Raw genomic sequence first — 24,825 nt, 5'->3', positions numbered from 1 at the left:
TAATGATTCTATGATTCTATGATTCAAAAACTGCAAAACAGAGGTCCTCCCCTCCAAAAAATCAGAATGTAAGGCTGAAAAATTAAACCTCATCATTTTTTGTCTTGGCAAGCATACAAAGGATGATGCTGTTATGATCAGTGGATGGCTGATATCCTTGTCCCTTCAAGGGACATGGATAGGGGAACTTCACAAAGCTTATACTCACCCCAATTCATGACCAGTCCCTTCTCTTTCTCAAGGTTTGAGTGTCACAATGATTATCAGTCCCTTCTCAATCGGTTTGGATTAATTTTTTTTGTTTTCTACTGCAAACCTAACCTACATTGCTGGGAAAGTAAGAAGATGATGAGGGAGGGCACTGAGAATTACTGCAGATGAGGGCCTGAAGATGTGTGGCAGGGGGACGAGCATGGGTATCTAAACATAGGCATTTATAGAAGGGCTCTCCCCATCTTGCTTTCAGTGTAATAAGGCTTTATTATTAGAAGTACAAGATGAAGTGCAAGAGAATAAAACATACACAAATATCACATGAAATAATAACTTGATAACATATAGAGTATGTTGCTAAAATATGGGTACATTCGCTTTTATTTGTCATTTAAATAACATTTTTATGTTCTTAGTTCCATGCTTGTAATAAAGGAAATAAATACGGTGTCTGAAACGAACCATGCAATATGAAATATGGAACATTCCTGGGAATAAGACATAGACAACTCCCATAAAGCATACAACAGTCCAAAATTTCATAACACCCCTTAGAGTTACCACGTGACAGACACTGCTGAGCGGCTAAAGTGAAGAGAAAGAAAGAAATCACTGCAAATTCTCTTAAAACAGACCAAAAAAGGGAATAATCTGTGACTACATACTTTAAATAGGCCACTAACTGTGAGGTCCTGTAACAAACCATGTTTTGGTCTTCAGTGAAGGTTGGCAGACAGGAAAGCTCACTAAAACAAGTCCTAGAGCTCCTCTTCAGAGTATTCGCTCCAGTTCCACAGTGGAAATGGATTCATCCCCTTTATATTATTCATTACAAAGAGCTTTTCCAGGCAAGTCATTCTCTTATTTGTATTTGCATAGGACTCAGTGCTTTGTGAATACAACGTCTACTCATTAGACTCATGGGCAAGTAACAAAGATGATTTATCTAACTCCCTAAATTAAATATATTTGCTGATCAAGGGCATTCATTTTGATCTGCTTCTGCAACACCAAGCAAAAACCAGCACATAGTCATCTCCTGCAGCCACCTCTTCTAGGAGCCTTTCCCTCCTTCGGCACAGGCAGCCAGGAACCGTGCTTAGGGACGCATGGACTGCTTAAAACCTGGTTTCTGCACCTACTGCTAGCCACCAAAGCAGAGTTGACATTGTAAGAGAAATACTGGGCTGCTTCTTTTTGCACACTGAAGAAATTGGTCGTAGTGTGAATATTCTACAACAGAGCTATGTGTCATTGGTGTGTAAGACACAGCGGTTCCTAACCTTCTCTCTCAGACTAAGTTCATTTGTCACCCTCCAGCAGTAAAACCAAACCATTTATCTGTACAACCGCTTGGCTGACAGCTGGAATTGCCAGCATTGTACTGTTTCATTAGCATGTACAGTAGTAAGTTTATCTCCATGCACAGTAGTAAATTTACCTCACTCCTTTGACAGAATATGTAGTAGAAATAACAGCAATATCTTTTCTATGCTACTGCTAGACAAGGGCCTGTGCAAGTCACAGGGTACGTTATGGCACTACTGATTTCTAATTACCGAACTCGCTATACCAGTGAACACTATGGCTGGCCAAGTCCCAAGCGATTTCACTGGATTTCATGTCATGCTTGTATTCAGCTCTGCATCTACTGATTTAGATTTGTACACACAAGCAGCAGTTCTCTTTCTGGGACTTAGCCATTAGCGATGTTCAGAATATCCTTTCACTCTCAGCCCACCTCTACTGTATTACAATGACAAATACCAGCTCAGTCCCTGTCCTCACTGAGCAATGAGACCCCATACGCTTGTGCTGTTTTCAGTCTTTTTCCGTTACAAACCTGGAAGGAGAGATGAGGTTTGTAACCTGTCACACTTTGAAGCTACTTCAGTAACATATGAGGAGAGGAGAGGAGAAGAGCCCTCAATGCAAAGAGCCTCATGCCACCAACCTCCTTTTCAAAGATCATAACTGCACAAGCTCTCTGAGTAGAAGAAACCTCAGCTACGGTGAGATGCACAGCAGATTCATCTAACTTAAATCCGGGTCAATTAGTTCAATTGCCTAAGCGCAAGCATTTAGTGCCACTGACTACAGGCTATCCAAGATATCTGCACGTACCTGGCAGACATGGTGCAGGGCCTAAAGTCTCAAGAAGACCCACAACTTTCCAGAACTGCAGCTGGCAGCCAAGCAGGGTACCCTACGAAACCTCAAATAGCACTAGATGCCTACATGTTGTCCAGTTAATGGGTAATAATTAAAAAAAAATTATACTTCTGGGATTACGCAAGCATAGGCTTCCTTTGCAGATGACTGAAAGAGATAGGTTCTTCCAGATGACGATTCCTCTGATCATCCTAGAGGAAGATGCTTTTCACAGGATGCCTGTCTTAGGGTAAGGTGAATCATTCTTGGGGGTACCTTGCCTCAGTCTTTAGGTCGGACTTAGACATCTAAAGAAAGACATCCACAGGACTGCTCATCATCAAGGATGTGCTAGTGTTGTAGTCCAGCTATTCTCAAATATGTCACATGCTTTTTCCATGTAACCTCTGCTATTTCCTTGCCTTTTTCTTAAACAATTCTACAGATACACATCAATTCCCTTCTATCCCTTCAGACGTATTTGAAATAGAAAAGCCAAACAGTAATCATCTACAAAATAGTAATCACTCTACAGACTAGAATAAAGTTATTGTTTAGATTTCTTTCGCAAATTTCTATTTGCTTTAAGAGAAAGCTCATGCAAATAAATTAAGTTTGTCAAAACCTGAATGTTTGATCTCATCGAAAACTCCAAAATTACAATTTCCTTTCATTCCGAATTGAACCCCAATTCAGCATAAGACTTAACTTCAGTACAAATAAACTATACTGTCTTCATGCTAATAACTGCCTAGTTTTCATTGCCAGGCTTTTCTACTAACCATATGTTCAGCTACATTATTTTTTTAATCAGCATTTCATACAATACAAATTGTGGAAAATACTCCATTTAGTCAATCAAAACATTGCCATGTCAATGAGCAATATTGGCTTGAAATTTTCTGGATTTTTACGAGTACCTTGACAAGTATTATACACAAAAGGGAAGGCATCAGGCTGTGGAGATGGCGGCAGCTGCATGACAAGGAATCTTAGAGACATGCAGGCGTTCCTAGGTGTTCAGGTGATCAGGAATGTGGACTACAGCACTATGAGCATGACTCGGAGACCATGGTGTGGTGTTCCTGATATAGCGAACTACAAGCTCTTTCCTGAAAAGCCCAAATGAGAAAAGAATACATGAATGCACAGGTGATGAGTTGTGGGTTTTCTGGCTTTGGAAATTAGTAGGCATCGCTTGGATGATTTAAAAGGACCATTAACATTTTTTAATTTTTATCAATTGTCTCTCATTTGTATTTCAAATCTTTTATCTCTATTATAAATTCAGCGAGGACTTTGTAATGAGTCTCTATGATTTTGCCAGAAATTACTAGTGCTTAGAATTAAGGGAAGACTGTATTATAAAAGTGCATAATGGAAGTTCAAATGCACAATTCTTCGTCTGTGTTACTGAGAAGCACACACTTGCTACTGCACCACTAAGTGCACTGCATTACATTAAGAAGACTACAAATTTAAAAACATAGATTGGCTATCACAAAATGAAATGATCTCATGATATGTTAATGGCTAAAATTTTCCCATGGTATGACACGTCTGACCTTCTCTGGCTTTATTTTTTATCTCGTTACTATGACACAAGGCTGCCGCTAGATGTCAGATTGTGAAAGGGCCCCACTGGTGCCCACAAACGCGTGAATCCGGTTAACAGATAAATTAGAAGAAAGTATTGCTCAGGGCAAGAGGAAAGGCCAGGGAAAAAAGGTAACTTTATTGATCTTTAGCTTTTGGCAGTATTAAATTACTGGTCTTCTAGGAAGAATCGCTCCTGTGTGACACACAAGAATACAGGAAAGCTCCTGAAGCCAACCTTCTTCCTCTGGGCTTTTACACTGTTTTTAAAGCATCTTTCAAAATGGACCCTGATTCATTACAGGAACTCTTCAGCATTACCACAATGCTAACACTAAATAACGATAGAAAATTGAGACACAGAGCTTACCCAATGCAAATTAAAATCATATAAAGAAAAAATAAATGATCAGGTCTAGTTCCTTCAGTCAGTATAGACTTACCTATATTCACAACTCAGCTGGCTCAATGGCCTTGCCCCGCAGCGCCGTGCTCACAGCTAGATTACACTAACTATGGGGCTTGGTGATGAAATATCATGCCTACGTTTACATCCAAGGAAGCTGGCAAACTGGACACTGTAAAGAAAAGGAGACTTGGTACATCCTCCATCTCATGTCATGGAGTTGATGATTAATCTCAATAGCAGGTTAAGGGACCTTTTGCAAAGATCAGAGGTAGGAAGACAACCCTGGACCACATCCTGGTACCCAACAGACGGACCAGCCTTGGACCGTGAATTCTGCTCCTCTGTCATTGCGGTCACAACTTCCCAGGACAAGAGCTAGAAAGGGGAGGGATGGGGAAAAGGCAATGTTCTGTGTAGAAATACAGGACAAAAAAAGCTTCCCATTTTCATCAGCACACAAGACAAGCTTTGTATTCTGTGATTACACCAGTTTAATCTGGTTGCTCTCTCCATGTTTATAGAAAAAAAAAAAAGTGCTTCAGAGAACTTCATTCTCTTCTAGTACCTTGTGTAAAGTGGAATGATGCAAATGAACTTGGGTCACAGTGAATGATACTAAAACCAAAGCTGATGTCAGACTTATCCCTTCCTAACTATAGAGGGAAAGCCATGGGACAGAATGCATAAAACATTGAAATCATTAGTTAATTACTTGGGATGAGAAAGGGACTTTAAATTGCATCAGAACCATGCTGTAACACTATTTCATGGCACTGCACAGCCTTATCCCTTCAGCTGAATGCTCTAAGTGGGCATGAATCACTGTGTTCACATTACTGGAGATATATCCTCTTTTCTAAATCTGATCCTCAATTTCCTTCCCAAAAGTGTCTAAATGATTCCTTTTCACCAGAGTCTTTCGGTCGCTGTTCATGGTCACAGCTGTGAAAAGGCACCTTCTCTCATTATCTGCTTCCTAGGTTGATGCTAGGTTACCTCTCCTTCCAAGAAAGAAGCTCCTCAGTATTCATTAAGGATACAGTTTCTGAAACCCTATGTGGTGGGGGTTTCTTCTCTTTCTTCTGCTGTTATTTGCTACATCATCATGACTCTTATTCCTTTGATGGCCCACGTGGGACCCTGGCACATGCTTTTGCCCCAGTGAAGGACTGGGAGGGGACAATTGTCTTGACAGTGCAGAGAAGTGGACCATGGGAACGAATGGTACATGGAAATAGCTTATAAATTTTGCAGATTCAAGGATTTCCTATGAAAAAATCCTTGAAATTTACATCCAGAAATCATTCCATTCCTGAGCTACCTGGGGAGAAACAGCATAACGATGTGGGATGTCAGAACAGTTTAAAATGTGGAAGTGTGAAATGGGAAATCCTACATTAGGGGATAAATTTCTGGTCAGTTTGGAAAGTGAATGCTACATGAACAGACCGATAAGCCTTAATCCCAAGCAAACTCATTGAAACAAGTATAAAGAAAAGGATCTAATCTTACTCTTTCAAAACTGGACTAACTCAATAAATCCTGAAAAGAGTTATTTCTGACTTATCATTGTGTAGCAGGAGGTGGGAGAACAAAATTTGAGCCATCATTATCTGTAACAATAATTTAATAAAATAGCACTATCCAGTTTTTGGCTACTGAGGGTCAACATATATATAGAAACTCATCATGTTGCTTATTGTTGTGCTTTGCTAATGAGCCACTGGATAACAGTTTCCCTGTTGTGTGACAGGAGGCTGTATGACCCTAATATGAGTGATGGCTGGTTTAATGCTAAGCCCATACTGAAGAGCTTTGCAAGATCAGCGCTGGAACTTTTATCAGCTTGTGGTGTTGAGGAGAAAAATCCTGAAATGTCTGTGGGACATACTGGTTCCTTGTCTTCAGTAGAGTAAATTAAGCAGTGTCAGAGAAGTAATAATCCATACTGTTAAATTATTAACTTGGTCCCTAGCACAGCTTTGTCCTGGGCAAACTAGCATCTGGACATGATTCAGGAGTCAGTACAGTTCAGAGACTTTCCTCAAGAAGCAATCTGCCCTGTTTTGAAAGATTATTTTAGATAAGAGGAGACTGGTTCCAGGCCTATTTATTTTATTAGTACAACGATAGTCAGTGTTTGTTCTTTGCACCTTGATGGCTTGCCACGTTCATGTGGATAAGCATGACATGCCTGACCCTGCTTTCTTGTTTATACCATCAGGTTTTGTTCCCATCTGATAGGTTGTCTGTCATCCACCTGGGTCTTACCCGACCCTTTCCTCTTCAGGGTGCTCTGATAGCACATCCAGGTTTTAGTAACCTTTCTTTTGGGATATGACAGGGAAAATAAACCTAACTCTTAGTTAGAAGTCAGAGGTCCAACCTTAAAACCCTGTAAACATTGCAAAAGCCTTTTTTTCTGGATATTCCACTGCTTCATAATGGGTTTTTTGAGAGCACATCCTCTCAATCCTCTCAGTCCTGTTTGGGTGGGTTTGCTCGACAGTGCCATTGAAATCTACTGCCATGGGAGGTCCTGTTCAATGCCTGCTGTTTGTCCAACCATGCTCTATAAAATCCTTCTTTACAAGGCAGACTTAAGACTAATGTCTTCTATTACTGTGTCACTTGGTCTCCAGTCAAAACAACAACCAATTTTAAACATGTCCAAGGCATGTGACATGCCGCTGTCTGCAGACCTCTCTGCCAAGCCTAGGCTCTTCAGAGCTCTGGACTATCTTTTTTCTAATCTGCCCCAGAGCTCAGCTTTCATCTGCCTAATTCCAGCATCCATCTAGATCTGAATAATTTAGGAGCCCAAGCCCACATTATTTCTCCAGTCCTTCAGTTTACCAGATGATAGGTCCAACTCCAGCCATAGATCACTGACCCAAGTGAATGCATTCCCAAGGACACAAACATCACCACTTGCGCAGATTGCCAGTATCTCCTCCGAGTTTCTGTGAATGTTCACCAAATTTCATCTTCTGAGATAAGGGAAAATTTTACCTTTTCCAAAAATCACTGTAAACTCAGAATCCTGACCTCTAACCCTCAGATGGTAAGAAATATAATCATCTGCTCATGATGGAAATACCTGTGGGGTTTTTTAAATTGTTTAGGATTTAATTTATTCACTGTTGCTGCCCATGAATTTGGACATGCTCTGGGCCTTGGCCACCCCACTGATCCATCTGCTCTGATACATCCTACTTAAAAATACCAGTTTCCATTTGGATTTTGTTTACCAAAGGACAATGTGACAGGGATCCAAGCATTGTATGGTACATTCTGTATACCTCTTAAAGAACAATCTTCTTAACATGAAATGAAAATAATTGCGGGCAGTTTCTGCCTCTTTTGATGTCGTTACAGTGCTGGAAAAGTAATTCTCTTCTTCAGAGGTGGGTAAGGTTTACAGTCCCTCTGTCATCCAATGTGCTAGTCCTGACTAAATAAATGTTTCTAGATGTTTTGCACAGTTTCTTTGTTTTGTTCAGTTTCTCAATGTTTTGTATAGTTTCATTTTGGAATAGCTGAAACCTGACTTTCTTTGTTGGCAATAAGCTTTTGGAAGAGATGAAGACTGTATGTTTTCTTAAGACTTTGTTGTCCAGTTGTGATAAAGGAGATGAACACTTTTTTCCTCCAAAGAGGTTAAATCATGACTGCACTGACGTCATAAATTCCTTTATATCTGGGGGAAGACTCTGCCTTCAAAGGATTGGAATATCTTGACTAAAAAACGACTCTGAGAGATAATGGTATGTGGTCTGTGAGATAGGTGATCATTCCCCGTTACAGGGAGTCCTCTGAAAGCAAGGACACAGTTTGACTCGGACTTGTTACCTCCTGAGCAGACGCTTCAGCAGCTGGGGAGGGTGAAGATGGATGCACGCCCTTTCTGTGAGAGCATCAATCAAATTATCGCTTAGAAGAGGGTGGCCAATGATTGCTTGGATCCATTTCATCCCAAGTTTACAGCAGAAATACCAAACCCTAATTCTGCTGAGCTGGGACAATTGCTCCCTCTTTGCTGTCCTGCCACTTCAGCTACTGCGAAACCAGGGACCAAGGGGACCGAGAACCGCTTCTGCAAAAAATTTGAAGTTCTTTCAGATAACAATCAATCAGCATTCTGCTTAAAGATGTGACAATCACTGTTTCCCTTGGGCTTTCCAGACCATTTTGGAGCAACAGTCCGTTGAAATCCCATATACTGCACCCACACTTCACCACAGCCTACCATGAGCTGGCAGGGAGTCATGCAGGATTTCACTGGACTTGCGCCTTAATAGCACTTTGCCAAAAATAATGATTGTCAGCAAAATAATTTGGAAAACTTCCTAAAATAAAATGTAATTTCTGTGATTTTCATTTTTCATCAGGAACTGAAAAATGCCCCAGATTTCATAAATTGGTTGCCATATCCTTTGTGGCCTGTGAGTCATCTCCTAGATCTGTGGCAGGAAGAATTTCTTTTAAAAAAGTTTTTTGTTACCACTTAGTCTCTCATTCTGAGGCTCGTAGAGGAGATATCGCCTGCAAAAAAACCTGACAGACCATAGGTTACATGATTGTAGCTGGACTAATGCATTAATCAGTGCTAGGGACTGATCTCCAGCTGTAGATATAACCAATATGACCAGATCAAAGAGAAATCATAGGACTGATATGATGAAGCTACTAGACTGAAGCGTAAAAGATGTCATTTCAGATGGAGCCTAAAGCCTATGGCTACATCTGTAGCAGGAAATAAAATACAATTGGGACCATTCTCTGACATGGAGGCCACACTATTAAACTCTCTTAATATCCAAGATAGGTTGGCTACATCCAAACTGGTTATTGGGAATCGTCCCTGACCCATGACATGTCCTGAATAGTGCCTGGGAACCATTCTGAGGGATGGTCCGAAATGAAACCACCCAAGAGCCACTCCAGCAATTCAGCAGTGCAGAGGTTTGAGATCTAGTGCCTGGGAATGTTTTTCGGTACCACAAAATTTACTAATACCAACCATAGCCTGAGCATCCATTCGTCTCTCTCAAAATCCATCGAACACTAGGCTCAGAGATGCCAGTGCAGCAGCTTCTAGTGAGGCCCACAAGGCAAAATGCTTTCTACTCTTCTCACCTAGTCTCCTTTCTTTTAATTTTATGCCCTTTTAGTTAGTTCCTATTTAATTTTATGCCTGGCAGTCTGACAAGAGAATTTATATGACTTGACAAGAATTTGAATCAGAGTTGCAGCTGCTGCAACCATTTCACAAGAGGCAACATAACAGTGGCTTATAGGCAGCCACGGCACCACAATGAAAAAGGGAAGAAATTAAAAAGCAGGATATCCTTTGGAGATGCTACTGCTCATTCAAAACAGATGTGAAACACATTGGTCTGGTGGTAGGATGAACAGACACAAGATTACCTGGCCCAGTAAAATTGCACAGAATCTTTTTGGGCACACACATACACACAAGAACACATGCATATAAATATACATGTGCATATATTTATGTAACTTTGAGGAGGATCCAACCAACATACTGCAGAGGTGCTGTGTGTGTGTGGTAGCTGCACATGGGCAAGCTGCACTCAGCAAATCTGTAGCCTTTGACTCTCTTCTGCTCCTCCTTTGTGGTGGTGCATTTCCCTCTCTTCCCCTGGGCCACTCCATGATCTCAGGAACTCCTGTCAGGCCTTAGCCATTGTGTCACGAGTTGGGCGGTTGAGCGTCCCTTGACCATACCAGGCATTCTTGCATGGCTAAGGTGGGGAGCGGCACTGATCGTGCCAGGAACACCGGCTACCTGATCAAGGTAGGGAACAAAAGCAGGGGATAATTTGTCATCTCTGACAGCCCTGAAGCATTCCCTACCTGGTCATAGCTCAAGTGAAACTATACCATGGTTACCGTGGAACAATACCATAATTACTATCCCGGATCACCCCAGATAGTGGCCAGGATGGAAATTTACTGATGACTAAAGCCAGTCATCTTGCAAACCTATAAACAGCAGCCCCAAGCGAGACCCTCTGAGTTCTCCTGGATGGCAGCGGGCTGCGCCCAGAGTCTCCCTCTGAGTGGGATGCCTCTCAGAGTTCACAAACTCTCAAGTTTGTGATATTCGGAGGACCGCTGGGACCTGGGCTGAAACACTCCTCGGGGCTCAACCATTCGCCTGTTGAGAAATGCCAAGACGTTTAACGTGAGTATTTCACAGGCTCGAGGGGAATTTTTAACATGTACCTTTATCTAGCTTTAGGCCTTTATGTGTGAATTGATGTAGATCTTTTGTGTGTGTATGTGTGTATTGATTTAGATAACCAGTAATAAGCATAATCTGTAATCAAATCACTTTAGTAATTGTAGTAAACTTGATTACCTCACTTTGTAACTGCTAAACTAGTCAATGATTAAGTGCTGTTAAAATCTTATGATCTAGCTTAAAACTGTAAATGAAATTTAAATTGCTGCTAAACACATATAATCCCTTAGGCATAAACTGTTGACCAAGTCTGAGACTATGGGTAAATCCAGCCGCACTTAGACTCATCTCTGAGAAGGAGTTTAGAAAGCAAGGGGGTCTACTCTGAACCTCTTGACTCAACGGGAGGGTCTCCTTACCCTTTTCGTCCTCAGTCTTTCTATAAATCATTCCAACACAATTCTGACATGATTTTCCCTGTGTATGCTTAATCCATGTAATGAGTAATAGAGTGAACTTTGCCATTGAATTCTGTTAAGTCGCCCTTTTATAAATTTCTATTAAAATCACTTTTGCTGATACCTTTGCCAGTGATTCTTTAAGCAGCCTCAAAACCACTCATTCGTGACATTCTCCCGCCCCACACAGCCTTCATCAAGGTAGCTATGGGTTTACTATGACCAAGGCAGCAGTCCTTGTTGCAGTAAATTCTGAAGGTAAGTGAACACTACTGAACACTGAGTGGAGGTTAGTGTACCAAAAGGTTTAATAAGGAAGGAGCCATTTACATGCATATTTACTTCTAGAAGGATCTACTCCATCATTTCATTTTACCGTTTGCAACACAGAGACCAGAAACTTCTCCAGCATTTATCTTCCACCCAAGAGGCCTTACATTTGAGTACTTGTTCAAAGAAATGTTTCCAGTTTTTAGCTAAAGACATCAAGTGATAAAGAATTTCCCGACTCATTAAATGAGATGTTTTAGCATTTGAACTACTTTCTATTAATTTTGTAGAAAAGTGAAACATCTTTAATCAGATCCAAGGCCTTTTAGACTTTAAATATCATCAGTCAGATCCTAAAGCTATATAGGAAGACCAGTGCTCAAGCTGGTCTGCACTGGTGGTACAAGATCCAGTTGCATCATGTAGCAGTTTTATTTTCTTTTGTGCTGAATCGTTAGCAGTGGCATCTTTTTCCTTCAAATTCAGATTCAAGAACTGTATCTGCAACTGCACTTCTGGGAAACCGACAATTTCTGTATAACATCTTTCCTTTTTCAGGCCCTCATTACTAGGTAACTCAAGGAGATGTCGTCTTTGTGAGAGATGAATATTACACGCATTCATTATCGTCTGACCCTTTTGGACTGTACTTCTATTGGAAATCAAAGATTTTATTTTTCACTAAGGAAATATAGACAAACTAAAAGCGTTGGAAGGGTGGGATACGTCTGACAAAATGTAGATGTCTACAGTTATATGGCTGTATATGAGTATTTCAAGCAAGACTCCCAGTATACTCAGTCTGGACCTGTGATTTACTCCAGACTCTGAATAGTAATTTAGAGGGTGCCTCCACTGAATAGAGTTAAAGCCAAACAGAGATGGCTCTGCCATGTCTCCAGTCTCCCCAAGGCTGCCAATTTCATAACCAGAGTGAGATACACTCTCATGACATGGTTAGACACAAAGCACAGGCATGGTTCATCAGATCTTGGCTCCTCCAGTTTCAGAGGTATCAACGTTTAGAAGATTCACAAAAGACTTATCCCATATTCTTCCAAATAGTATAAGGCACAAAATAGTCCTGAAATAAACTGTTCAGCTAAAGATCTTCTGTAAACACCAAACACCAAGCACGAAAAAAAGAGAGCAAGAGAGGTACAAAGATATCGTAAGTCCTAGGCCCTTGAATGTGTTAGATACATGTAGTAGATCCCTTCTTACCAATACCGCCTTTTCCACCTTTGCTATTGCTCATTCTCTCCTGAGGAAGATGCTGGGGAGAAATAAGCACAGCCCAGAAGCCAGTCTAATCAAACCTGCATTTAAAATAAAGTTAATCATCCTTAAAATTTTCTAGCTCCTTCTAAATAGAGCGCAATTTGAAATATTTACAATAGTTAAGGAAATAAAGAATAAAAATGACTTAAATTTAGTAAAATGATAAGAGAATTAGTGAAAAAACAATGAAATATTTTCACATCTTTGCCTTCCTAAACAATTTTGATTATTTGTCTCTCTTATCTAACATACTGCTTTTTTTCTGACCTGTCTAAATAATTTTTATTTGCTTTCTTTGCTTTTCGTAACGAAATGGGAAAAACAAATGGTAACTGAAAATTGAAGAAAGAAGCAGTTACTCAAAAAAAAAAATCCACGACTTTTCCAAGCAAAGTTTTCTGGAAAATTCTGACCCACCTATTTTAAAATCAGCTCACACTTACTAAGCAAATGAAATAAGGATGCAGAGTGAATGCAATATTATTACAGCTGTTCAAACCACTGAGCAAACACATTGATTCATTCTAAAGAAACCACATTCGGAAAAGCTATAAAACCTTCATAAGAGGTATTAAATTCATTTGACTTGGTGAATACAGAGCATGTGTATTTTCTGGCATAGGCATGGGTAATAAAATAAATACGGATGGAACTAAACCAAATGTCTGTGCTACTGTAGTTAGTACTTAGCAAAGTTGCTATGGAGAGCATCTGACTTTCCTTGAAGACTAAAATTAAAAGTAGCATCAAAGCTTTTAATCTGATTTTCCATTTTATTGACTTGACAGTGGGATACTAATCTTAGAGAAAACCAATCATGAGTTGGTTTTCATGAGCTTTTTCTACCAGTCCTAGAAAATTTTCATTATCCTAAACCTAATGATGTTTCTTACTTGCAGTTTCTATAGCTTTCTTTTTAGATCAAGCAGTTTCTTATGGCTCCCTATAGATTTTCTACTTAGCACATTTAACCAAAATCTTCAAACATTTCCTTTTCTGGCCTACGTAGTCCATTTTTTTTAAGATATGAGAATGTCTAATTGCATCCATGCAGACTATATTATGTAAACTGCACAATCCAAGTGAAATTGTCTGAAACCAATTGCATAGGCGAGGAGTAAAGATTAGTTAGCCATAGCAACGCTACTGGGAGTGAGCAAGTGCAAGGGTTGCATGCGTTCCTGAGGGAGAGACAGAAGAAAGAGGCAGGAAGGAGTTGTTTATAATTTTATTGCTCCTCATACACCACCAACAGGCTGAAAAGAGCTGCCTCTGCCCACTTTCTGATATCGCATATTCAAAGTTCTCTATCAAAGGTTGCCCAGAGAGGCGGTAGATGCCCCATCCGTGGAAACATTCAAGGTCAGGTTGGACAGGGCTCTGAGCAACCTAGTTGAACTAGTTGATCTAGTTGAAGATGTCCCTGCCCATGGCAGGGGGGTTGGACTAGATGACCTGGAACATATCAGCTTCACGTATCCAAGCCATGAAATCATCAGATGATTTCAAATCCCAAGATAAAATTCTGCATTTAGTTTAGCATTTTTCTCCATGTTAGTTTTAAACATTCTCTCTTCAGTTTTCTGCTGAAAAAGCCACAGCACACAAAAACTATGAAGTTTCAATTAGGAAAAAGTTGTATACATATTTATTGCACAAGTAAAAAATAACATTTTTGAGTCTTAAAAAATGACTTGAAAATCTCATACAATTGTAGCTCAATTGTATGGACAGGAAAAATTGTGGAACAGGAAAACTTTGAATCCCAAATACCAGACTTTATAGGAATACAATACTGCTGGTGACAATCAAGACTGGGAAATTCCTGAAGTTTGTTGAAGATAATTTCTTGCGACAAGTACTCAGTGAGCCAACTAGGAAAGATACCCTCCTAGACTTGTTATTTGTGAATAGAGAAGGACTCACAGGAGATATGATGGTAGGTGGTTCTCTTGGCCATAGTGATCATGAAATGTTTGAGATTAAAATTTTCGGTGTAATGAGAAAAAAGGTCAGCAGCGTTGCTATCCTGGATTTCGTGAGAGCAAATTTTAAGCTGCTTAGGGAGCTACTTAGCAGTGTCTCATGGGAATTTGCTTTTGGGGACTTAGGAGTCCACAAGTGCTGGTCAGTTTTTAAGAACCACCTGTTAAAAGCACAGGCAATTCCCCTGTATCGTAAGTCAAGCAAATGGGGCAGAAGACCAGCTTGGCTGAAGAGGGAATTCCTCATGGAGCTCAAGAGGAAAAAGAAATTGTATGATCTCTGGAAGCAAGGTCAGGCTTCACAGGAAGATTACAGAGCCGTGGTTCGCATATGCAGGGAGAAGACATGAAAAGCCAAAGCTTAACTAAAGTTGAAACTGGCTAGCGTTGTGTCAGACAAGAAGAAAGGATTTTTAAATATGTCAATAGCAAGAGGACATCCAAGGAAAACAATAAAACTGGTGAAAGGGCTGGAAGGCATGTTCTGTGAGGAGCGGCTAAGGACTCTGGGTTTGTCTAGTGTGAAGAAAAGGAGGCTGAGGGGCGAACTCATTGCTCTCTACAGCTTCCTGAGGAGGGGAAGTCGCGCAGCAGAGCCAGCCAAGAACGAGTCTTGCTCAGGGTATCGGTATAGACATGGTTTCAGGTTGCGTGGGAGGTTCCGACTTGACATTAGGAAGCATTTCTTTACAGAGAGGGTGGTCAAACACTGGAACAGGCTTCCTAGAGAGGTGGTCGATGCCCCAAACCTGTCAGTGTTTAGAGGCATTTGGATAATGCCCTTAATAACATGCTCTAACTTTTCATCAGCCCTGAAGTGGTCAGGCAATTGGACTACATGATCGTTGCAGGTCCCTTCCAACTGAAATAGTCTAGTCTAGTCTAGTCTGTTTTATTCTATGTTTATTTTGGCGTAAGACCTAACATAACAAAGAAGCGAGTGGTCCACATTGAACCCACGAATGTTAGTAACAAATGGAGATGTTAGTTTGTACTGACATCAGTATTTTAGAATTGATTTGACAATGAATTTGAGTTGGTTGACAATTAATGTATCAATGTCCTACAGTTAGTGCAGCCCTGATAGCCAAGCCTGTGCTACCTTTGGACACAACATCTCAACAGCTCAGGTATTGCTAAAAACAGAGTTGGGGCAACACAGATTTCAATGTTGGCTAATGGTGTAAGCTTAGTCTCTGAGGCATGCTAGTGGGGTGATAGCCATCACTGCAATGAAGAAAAGGGGTTGTAGTGAGATGGGTGTCAGTCTCTTCTCCAAAGTAACAAGTGATAGGACAAGAGGAAATGGCCTCAAGTTGCACCAGGGGAGGTCTAGATTGGATATTAGGAGATATTGCTTCACCGAAAAGGTTGCCAAGCATTGGAACAGGCTGCCCAGGGAAGTGGTTGAGTCACCATCCCTGGAGGTATTTAAAAGACTTGTAGATGTGTTGCTTAGGGACATGGTTGAGTGGTAGATTTGGCAGTGCTAGGTTGACGGTTGGACTCAATGATCTTAAAGGTCCTTTCCAACCAAAATGATTCTATGATTCTAAATAGGTAAGAAAGTCCCTATAAAATAAACCACCTTTTTTCCAGAAATAAGAATTTAGTTATTGAACTGTTAAGAGCAGAAAGATCTTTTTTTTCAAAATATAACTAACTTTTCTAGAGCATGAGAAAACTGAAAAGAGAATTGGTAACAGCCAGGCAAACAGGTTTTCCTGTGTCAGGTAGCAATAGCTACCGACATGCATTCAACACAAAACACGTTCTGCAGATGTTCAGCTGTATCACTCCACAGCAGATGCTGCTCACTGGGGTTCACATCTCATACCCTCCAACAGCAGGAACTACTTCTGGGAGCTCTGTCTGGAGATGATTGTGAAACCCTTCTCAGTGACTTAACCACAAATACATACATGTGGGTTTGCCAACTGACATTTTAGCCTGCAGATAGCAGTAGGGGCATTTCATGAACGCAGACAGGATGTGGCAGGCATGAGGCTCGATCCGAGAAATTCTTCACCAAGATTTTTCTTCATGACAGCAAGTTAAAGATGTGTAAGAGTGAATTTGTCTGTTCTGTCTGAAACATACCGTTGACATTCAGGCTAAGTTTAGATAAAGCACCTCAGGAACAGCCTAGATTTGCAGCAGCACGAAGCTCAGCACATAGTATAGGAACAGGGAAAATCCTTAGCTACAGCAAGCTTCAAACTACTCACACTTTTAATGGCACTTAAGCAATTCAATTTAAAGCTGACTTGGCTGTCTTCAAACTACACCACTTTCAAAATAGACTATAGAGCTATCTTAAATCAGGTTAGAAACTGGTTTGATCACAAAGGTTAAGTTCATCCTGTCTAACTTCAGAAATTCAATCGCCATATGGGAGGCCTGAGGGTATCAAAAACAGCCATATGGGGCTAGCAGATATGAGACAGGACATATGGTAAGGTCATGCCCTCTGGATAGGTACCTGAAGGCCAGGTAATTTGTTCTAGGGCCTTTCAAATAGCACTTGATGCTTACATTTAGACAGCTGCATCAACCACTAGCTGTTCAGAAGTCAAACACCTGGGGCAAGATCCAATTGCCTACATCTACGTGCTGACTGCTTAATGCGAAAGACTCAGATACCCAAGACATCCACACAGAACAGGGAGACATGACACAAAACAAATGGGGGCCCATGTCTTTCTGGAGAAGCACCTGGAAGCCATCTGGGACACTGCACATCAGATTTGCTTACGTACTTACATGTGGGCAATTGAACCTCACCCCAAAGTTGGCTTTGATTTGAGGTTCAGACACTTGATTTGGTATCTAAACCTAATATAGCTGTCTACATGTAAATTAGTCAATGGAGATCTAATTAACACACTGGAAGAGCCTAAAGAACTGATTAAATGTAAGTGTCTATTCTTGTTTATCTGCCATCTGATGTCATGGTTCTCAATTCTGCCTGATCTCCCAAACCAGGACTTTCCCACTCATGAAGACTTTCATTTGGCAGACAAAGCTTACTTCTAGAATTCAACATCTAATTCCCCTGCACCTTTGGGGCTGCTACCTCAAATTTGAGAATCCTATACTAGACCCTGCTGTAGCAAAACAAATGTGCTTGAACTTGACTCCCCAAACTTAGCACGCCCAGACCTAAAACTTATCTCTAATAATTTAGCATTATATGCTAATTCTGTATTTTTAAAACTCTATGAGGCCTGTTACAGCTCAATCATTTTAAAAGCTGCTAGAAAACAAGCCTGGAAATATGGACTTGTATTAAGTCACTCAGATTTTTTGATCACTATGTAACATGCATCTGTAGCTACAAAATATTGCAAGAGACCTTAGAATAAGCTAGTTCCTCTAATGAGCACTTCCTTTTTCCTTTTTTCCTTTTTCTCATTTTTAAGGCTTTATTTAATTCTTTTCTGCTCCAAAAGCCTATAAATATGACAGAGAGAAGGAAAATATGGTTAATATTGTGAAAACCAGTTCCTAGACTGGTTGCTATAACAGCCCTCAGCAGATCATCAGATGGAAGTAGAAGAAAGTGAAAACTGGACCATGAGGACCAGAAACAAGGTTACTCCTTTTCTAAGCTTTTCCTTTTATGTAAACACAGAGCATGAGGAATGCTACAACTCAGTCCAGCAATATAAACCTATTCCAATAAATACATTAGTGTTGGCATTTTGAAGAGCTTCAGTCTCACCTCAGGAACTCCTGGACCCAGAATATTGTTACTTTTCTCTTACCTAGAATAAATTCTAATGAAATTCAATGAGAAATCCTTTCTGACCACTTCCTAAAAACCTGCATTTCCAGGGAACAGGGTGACATAATGGGAAACCATTGCAGAAGCTGTGACTAACCAGACCCTTTCCCAACTGAACCAGCAAAAATATTCCAGAGAGAGCAGCTCTCTGGAGGAAGAACCACTCTTGTGGTTGAAGCAGTCCTATGCAAGACAGATGAGCAGAGCAGCAAATATTCACACCCATCCAGCGTGTAATTACTGGAGTTCAGTCTACAGCCTCTTCAGTCTGACCTTTCATCAACACAATCTGTTTCTGTCAAGGAAAAGGCGATGATAGAGCAGAAGCTAATCGCCACTTCTCCATTTTAGTTTGAAAGAACTTATTGTGTGATCTTATGAATGAGGCCTGACACAGTAACTACACAATTATTTAGTTGAAAACAATGATAGAGGATTTGCATATCACTCATTAAAACACTGGGGAAGCAGAGTTTAAAGTATGGATATGCATGAAGGCTGCTGCTTTTTGTTGTAATCCTGTTGTCACGGTTGTTTGCATTAAACAAAAAAAATTTATATTTAAATGTATGTACCTTTCATATTCCTTCCTTTGTGCCTTTGTATGCCAGTCACAAATTTTCTCCACCAGAAATTGTTGCAGGCAGGACTCTTTAGATGTCTGCCAAAAGACTCGTCAATGGATCAGGCTTACAGAGAAACTGCAAATGTGTAAAACACTCGCACCCAAAGCAATTTAAACAAGAGCTGCTCTGCCTCTGTTCCATTTACTTATATGACAGAAAAAAAAAAATATTTTAACCCCCAGAAGAGCCTGGGACCAGGGTATAAGTGATCCATAAAGCTGTTATGCCTCCCCTCAGAATTGTGGAACGTATGCAGAAGACAAATATATTTCATTTCAGGTATCTGCAATTCATTGAATCATTTTTAGTCTTCTGTCCCACTTCTTGTGGATGGATCTTCCTTTCTATCTACTTCAGAACAAAGCCAAATGGAAAAAAACTATGATCCAAAACTGGCACAAATTTGTCCCTCTGTGGGACTACTACAAATAGCCTCCAGTTTTGCACATCCAAATGAGAGTCCTGCATACCCATCCCCTTATTTTCTACTGCCATCAATGAAAAAACCAAAACTTTTTAATCTCTAGCTCTTTGAAGATAAAAGTGCAAGCAAGATTTGTCAAACATGCAGATAAAAGGGAACAACTATTTATTGCTGTTATTGAATTTAGCAGATATTATTGAGCAATCCTGAAAATCAGTATAAAGACACAAGGAAACTGTTGTCAAGAATTTAAGTGGCTTGTTCAAAGCCACAAAGCTATGAGAAAACACAGTCACTCTTTGCAACAGTGTCCATAAAAGACTGACTAAGATAAAGGCAGATTACTTTTCCCAAGATAAGAAATGCAGGTGCCATTTTCACAGATGAATTCTCCATGTCATCAAAATCCTACGTTAAGAGTCTGATTTTTTCAGTAATGCACCTCCTAGATGCAAATTTGGAGAAGCCATACCACCATCTCTCCACTGGAATAGAATCCCCTCATACAAGGAAAACAGGACATTTAATCAGATTTTGGCCTTGTGGACAGAGAAAGGAGAGGAATAATTACTCTGTGGAGGAAATGAAACTACTTCTGGGATCTTATGCACTAAACAATTGATTGCTTTGATTTTTGTACATATTTTAGGTTATTGAATAAAAAAAATTTAAAACACCAAAATAAATAACTAAATAAATATAAAGAAAATGTGTGTTATAATTATAAATGATCAAAATACAGCTTCCAAGTGACACTACTATCACAGTAGAAAACGTCTTTATTTGTGGACTTATAAGTTAACAGTTAGTTCGTATCTAAAACTCCTGTATTTAAATATTTTTGCATGGACTTGTAAATATGCCAAGAAACTTGTGAGCTAACTGGATTTTAATAAATCTAGCAAGACGCTGTGCACCAATGTTCCATCAACAATGGTAATTTTCTATTTAAAAATTAAATAGGATATTAGAAGCTATCTATTCTTTGTTATGTAATTTTTCTTGTTAGGATTTTCAGTGTAATTTTGAGAATTTTAGCATAATATAGTATATCTGAACCATCCAGATACCATTATTTTCCAGTTATTTTCATGCCAAAATTTTTGAATCAGAGAAAAGATTGCAAAAGATTCAGACTTGCACAATGAGAGTACATCTTTCCTTTAATATTTTGTTTTGTGACTATGCAGAGACAAGGGTATTTTTTTAAATATCCACGATTTATGAAATTAACAGCAAGCTTATTTCACGCCATCAGTGAAAATCTTTTGAAGTATTAGCTAAGCTGTCTACAAAAATGTATGTTTTCCAGTTTCAGTGTGAAAAAGGGTCCCATCTACTACCACTAAATATTTTCAGCAAGATAATATTTTTTTGCTTATTGAAAAAAATATTTGTGTTGTTCTTAATTTTCCCTTTGGAGAGACGTATTGTGTCTGCTTTTCAACTTGTCCTCATTTCTGTAAAGTTAAAAAAGAAAGTGTGACAGTCTATTTCAGTAACATTTTTTTCTTACTGAAGGCTGATGCACAGATAGGTTATAATGAGATAGTTCTTTACATTTTTTCTCTGTGGGTTGTGACAGAGTGCAGCTGGTAAGAGTGGGTGAAGAGATCTGAAGGGAAATGCAGGCCTTATTGAAATCAGTGATTTTTATCACTGGCCTCAAGGGGTCAGAGGTTCCACCCTGAGACTTTAGACTTTTGGAAGCCAGGATCCCAAAGCCTTGCTCCCACATATAATTTATAGTAATTTGAAGTGTGTTGTACCATGCTTATATAACCAAAATACTGCACAATAAATCCATGATGTATGTATTTTCCTCATTTTGAAGTTCCTCATACCCTGTGCTTTATAATAATGGCTCTTCTGTTATTCTTGCATAGTACAAAGTTGTATAACTCACAGAAAATTAAGAAAGCACTGTGCGATCTAGCTCAACTTAGGTACCCACAGAAAAGCTCTGCACTGTGCCCAGGTGAGCACTGATACTTGGTATTAGCCCTTCCTTAAATGTTTGCTCTCTCTCTAGAGAGCCCACGGGCAGGTATTGCAGCACAGCACGCTCATATCTATCTTTTTCCACATAAGTTTCTATATCCTTGTCGTGGTTTAAGACCAGCCAGCAACTAAGCCCCACACAGCCACTTGGCCACTCCCCCCTGGTGGGATGGGGAAGAGAATCAGAAGGGTAAAAGTGAGAAAACTCATGGGTTGAGATAAAGAGAGTTGAGTAGGTAAAGCAAAAGCCGCCCACGCAAGCAAAGCAAAACAAGGAATTCATTCACTGCTTCCCATCGGCAGGCAGGTGTTCAGCCGTCTCCAGGAAAGCAGGGCTCCATCACGTGCAACGGCGACTTGGGAAGACAAACGCCATCACTCCGAACGTCCCCCCCTCCTTCTTCTTCCCCCAGCTTTATATTCTGAGCATGACGTCATATGGTATGGAATACCCCGTTGGCCAGTTCGGGTCAGCTTGCCAGGCTATGCTCCCTCCCAGCTTCTTGTGCACCTGGCAGAGCATGGGAAGCTCAAAAGTCCTTGACCAGTGTAAGCACTACTTAGCAACAACTAAAACATCAGTGTGTTATTAACATTATTCTCATACTAAATCCAAAACACAGCACTATACCAACTACTAAGAAGAAAATTAACTCTATCCCAGCCAAAACAGGACAATCCTACAAGTTCAATTGTCTTTGCTCTAGTTTAATCTCTGGGATGTACTTGAAGAAAATAATCATGTCTCCTCTTCATTGCAACAATGCAAATCACTGCTGCCAACTAATGGTGTTTGGACTTTAGTTGTGAAATTAGCAGCAGCTCTCCCATTACACCAACACAAAAATTGCTCTAGAGCAGAAAGCACAGAACCTGTTCGAGAGCAGAAAAGCAAAGAATCTGTTCCATTAAAATTCAGCAGATTTAGCCCAGCTGACACCAGTAAGGATGACAGTAAAAGGAAATAGAAGTCCAGATTAATATATGATGAACATCTGTGGAATTAGGCCATAATTATGTTAAAACAATGCAGTTATTAATTACTTTGCAATACATTGCAGATGAATCATCTTTAATTACCAACAAACTTGGGCTTATAAAAATACCTGTAAGCTACGTTTTTTAATTACAACAAAGTGTATTTTAGCTATCACTAATGTGTATTTAGATATCACTATTATCAGTCTTTCTTCAACCAAAACTTCAACTTTTTTCTCACTTTTTCACTTTGTCATCTAAACTTCTAGGCTTCTTTGTCTTCTAAGAATTTATTTGTCTTATTTTCTACAGAGTACCAATATATATACTGTATAGCACTTCATTTCTTCAGCTTTGAGAGTCTTGAGTGATATTAACCCAGAGATATTTTTGCCACACAGTGCAAGAAAAGCTGCTACAGCGATAAGCTTTGGAAAGAAAGGTAATTCAAAGGTATTTAAGGGGAGGGCATACTTTTGTCCTTGCTCTGTAAACTTACTGAATTTTACGTTCAGTACTTCCTAAGCACATACTGCAGTTATCTCAGTGGTGGATTACACTGCTAATTCAGGAGCATAGTTAATACACCACATAAAGGAAAGCCTGTTTTTATACACATCTTTGTAGCTCGTGGAGACTTTTGACGGTCAGGGAGGCAACTGGCTCATGTGTTTGGACCTGCACCTGAAGTAGACATACACTACGATGGGAATGAAAAATGAAGTCTTCTGGTGTGTAGTGTGAAAATGAGAGAAAAAAATGGGGGGGGCGAGGAAGGGGGCAGGGAACTCTACTTTGGTGCTTGAGCCTGGTTAGAACAAGCTTTGATCACATTTTGTTCAAAGAGACATCCTGTATCAAAACAAAAATTCCCCAGCTGTTGCTTCATATTTCTTCTTGACCGTAGCCATGTTCTACTTCCCTATGATGCACTCTTACTTCAGCTTTTGAAACTGCTATTTCTCCTTTTCGTTAACTGCATTGTCCTTTAAAGGTGTTAACTTGTACTTTGTTGCTGCTCATGAGTTTGACTACTCTGACTTCCCCATTCAAAAAACAAGCATATCTGAAGCACCCACATACCAAAAACACAGCATTCCTGGGCCACCACTTTGCCTTGAGGATGCGCATGAATGAATGACAGTGAATGGTATAAGCTACGTTTTACGGTTCTGTACTCAGTGCATCAAAGCATGTTTTACGTTACCCAACAGGCCTTGCTGCCAATAGCATCATCAGGCTTAATACAGAAGTACAAAGATGAGTTAAGGGGTGGAGGGAACACTAATACAAAGCTAATGTTTGTGAACCCAAGGATTTCATTCTGAAAGCAAACATGAAGTTTGCGAAAACGATAAAGGGTGCCAAACCCAGCAAATCCCTCCTGATACATAACCTCTTCACACCTGCACTCGCAAGTAGAGGAGTGTTCTTTCTTAGACTCCAGTTCTGGAAACACTCATACACAGGGAAAAATGTTTCTCCAGAGCAGTCTGTCTTTTCCCTGAAAATGCTTTAGTGTGCAAAGCTAAGTAAGCATGAAGGAATTGAAGAACATGGATCTTCTTTTAAAAAGCTGTCTTGATTCTTCTTTTGTTTATGGTGCTGAAAATATCATGCAGCCCCACTGGAGTTGAAATAAAACAGGTGGAAGTGACCAGAAGAATAAAACCCACCACAGGAAAGAAAATACTGTTCAGTGGACACAAATGTCAAATTCAACAGACACAGTTGCTTCTCAAGATCCTCACCACCATAGATCCTCTGCATGGCAGCTCAGGCTGCAAACACAACACACTTCATTTAACATCAGCATGAGAGATACTCTCTACCCTTCCTGACTGCTGTGCAAGGTCAACAGCAAATGTGTAATCAATAAACCTTTTTCTCCTTTCTTAATAGATCTCATAAGGAACCAAATCCATCTTGGGTCAAAATCCTAGCCCCACTGAAAATCTCCAGCAAGTTGCCACTGACTTTAAGAAACATATGATAATAGCTTACTAGATGAGATTCAAGGTCTCCATGACAGCCAGCAGCAGATGCTTGGGAAGTACAAGGCAAAGCATGTAGACAATAGGTCTTACCCTGGCAACTACCTTTAGTGTTTGGACAAATATGTTCATTATTTCATTCATTTTATATCACCTAGGAATGATCAGTCCAAGTCCTCAGGTGAAACTAACCTAACATTTGATCTTGTTGGAAGTTTGGGAGAAAAGTGGTGTATTCTTCAGAAATGGGTACAGTAAATATTGTACCATATTCATTCTGAGAAACAGAGAGAATTCCAGCAGAAACAGGACCTTCTGCTTCATTCTTATCAGCAGAAAGGAAGAAAAGGTAATTTCCAACAGAGCACGCTTTAAGGGAGAAGTAATTTCCTTCTCCTGCCTTGGACTTTCCCCTGAACCTGGAATCCTACAGCCAGGAGA

At 40.0% G+C, this 24,825-nt stretch overlaps 1 protein-coding gene across 1 annotated transcript; it reads left to right on the top strand.

The window, feature by feature from the left end:
* The first annotated feature begins 2,555 nt into the window (after positions 1-2,555).
* Positions 2,556-18,085, top strand: LOC104073685 (matrix metalloproteinase-20-like). The gene is given in 8 exon segments (XM_009573555.1): positions 2,556-2,614; positions 2,679-2,712; positions 3,282-3,336; positions 3,339-3,504; positions 5,350-5,528; positions 5,531-5,593; positions 7,495-7,656; positions 17,997-18,085. Coding segments are annotated over 8 exon segments (807 nt in total).
* Positions 18,086-24,825: the final 6,740 nt, after the last annotated feature.

The sequence above is a fragment of the Fulmarus glacialis genome, unplaced genomic scaffold, assembly GCF_000690835.1.
Source record: "Fulmarus glacialis isolate BGI_N327 unplaced genomic scaffold, ASM69083v1 scaffold6760, whole genome shotgun sequence".
NCBI lineage: Eukaryota > Metazoa > Chordata > Aves > Procellariiformes > Procellariidae > Fulmarus > Fulmarus glacialis.
Note: the sequence above shows the minus strand (reverse complement) of the source record. Positions and strands in the feature narration are given on the sequence as shown.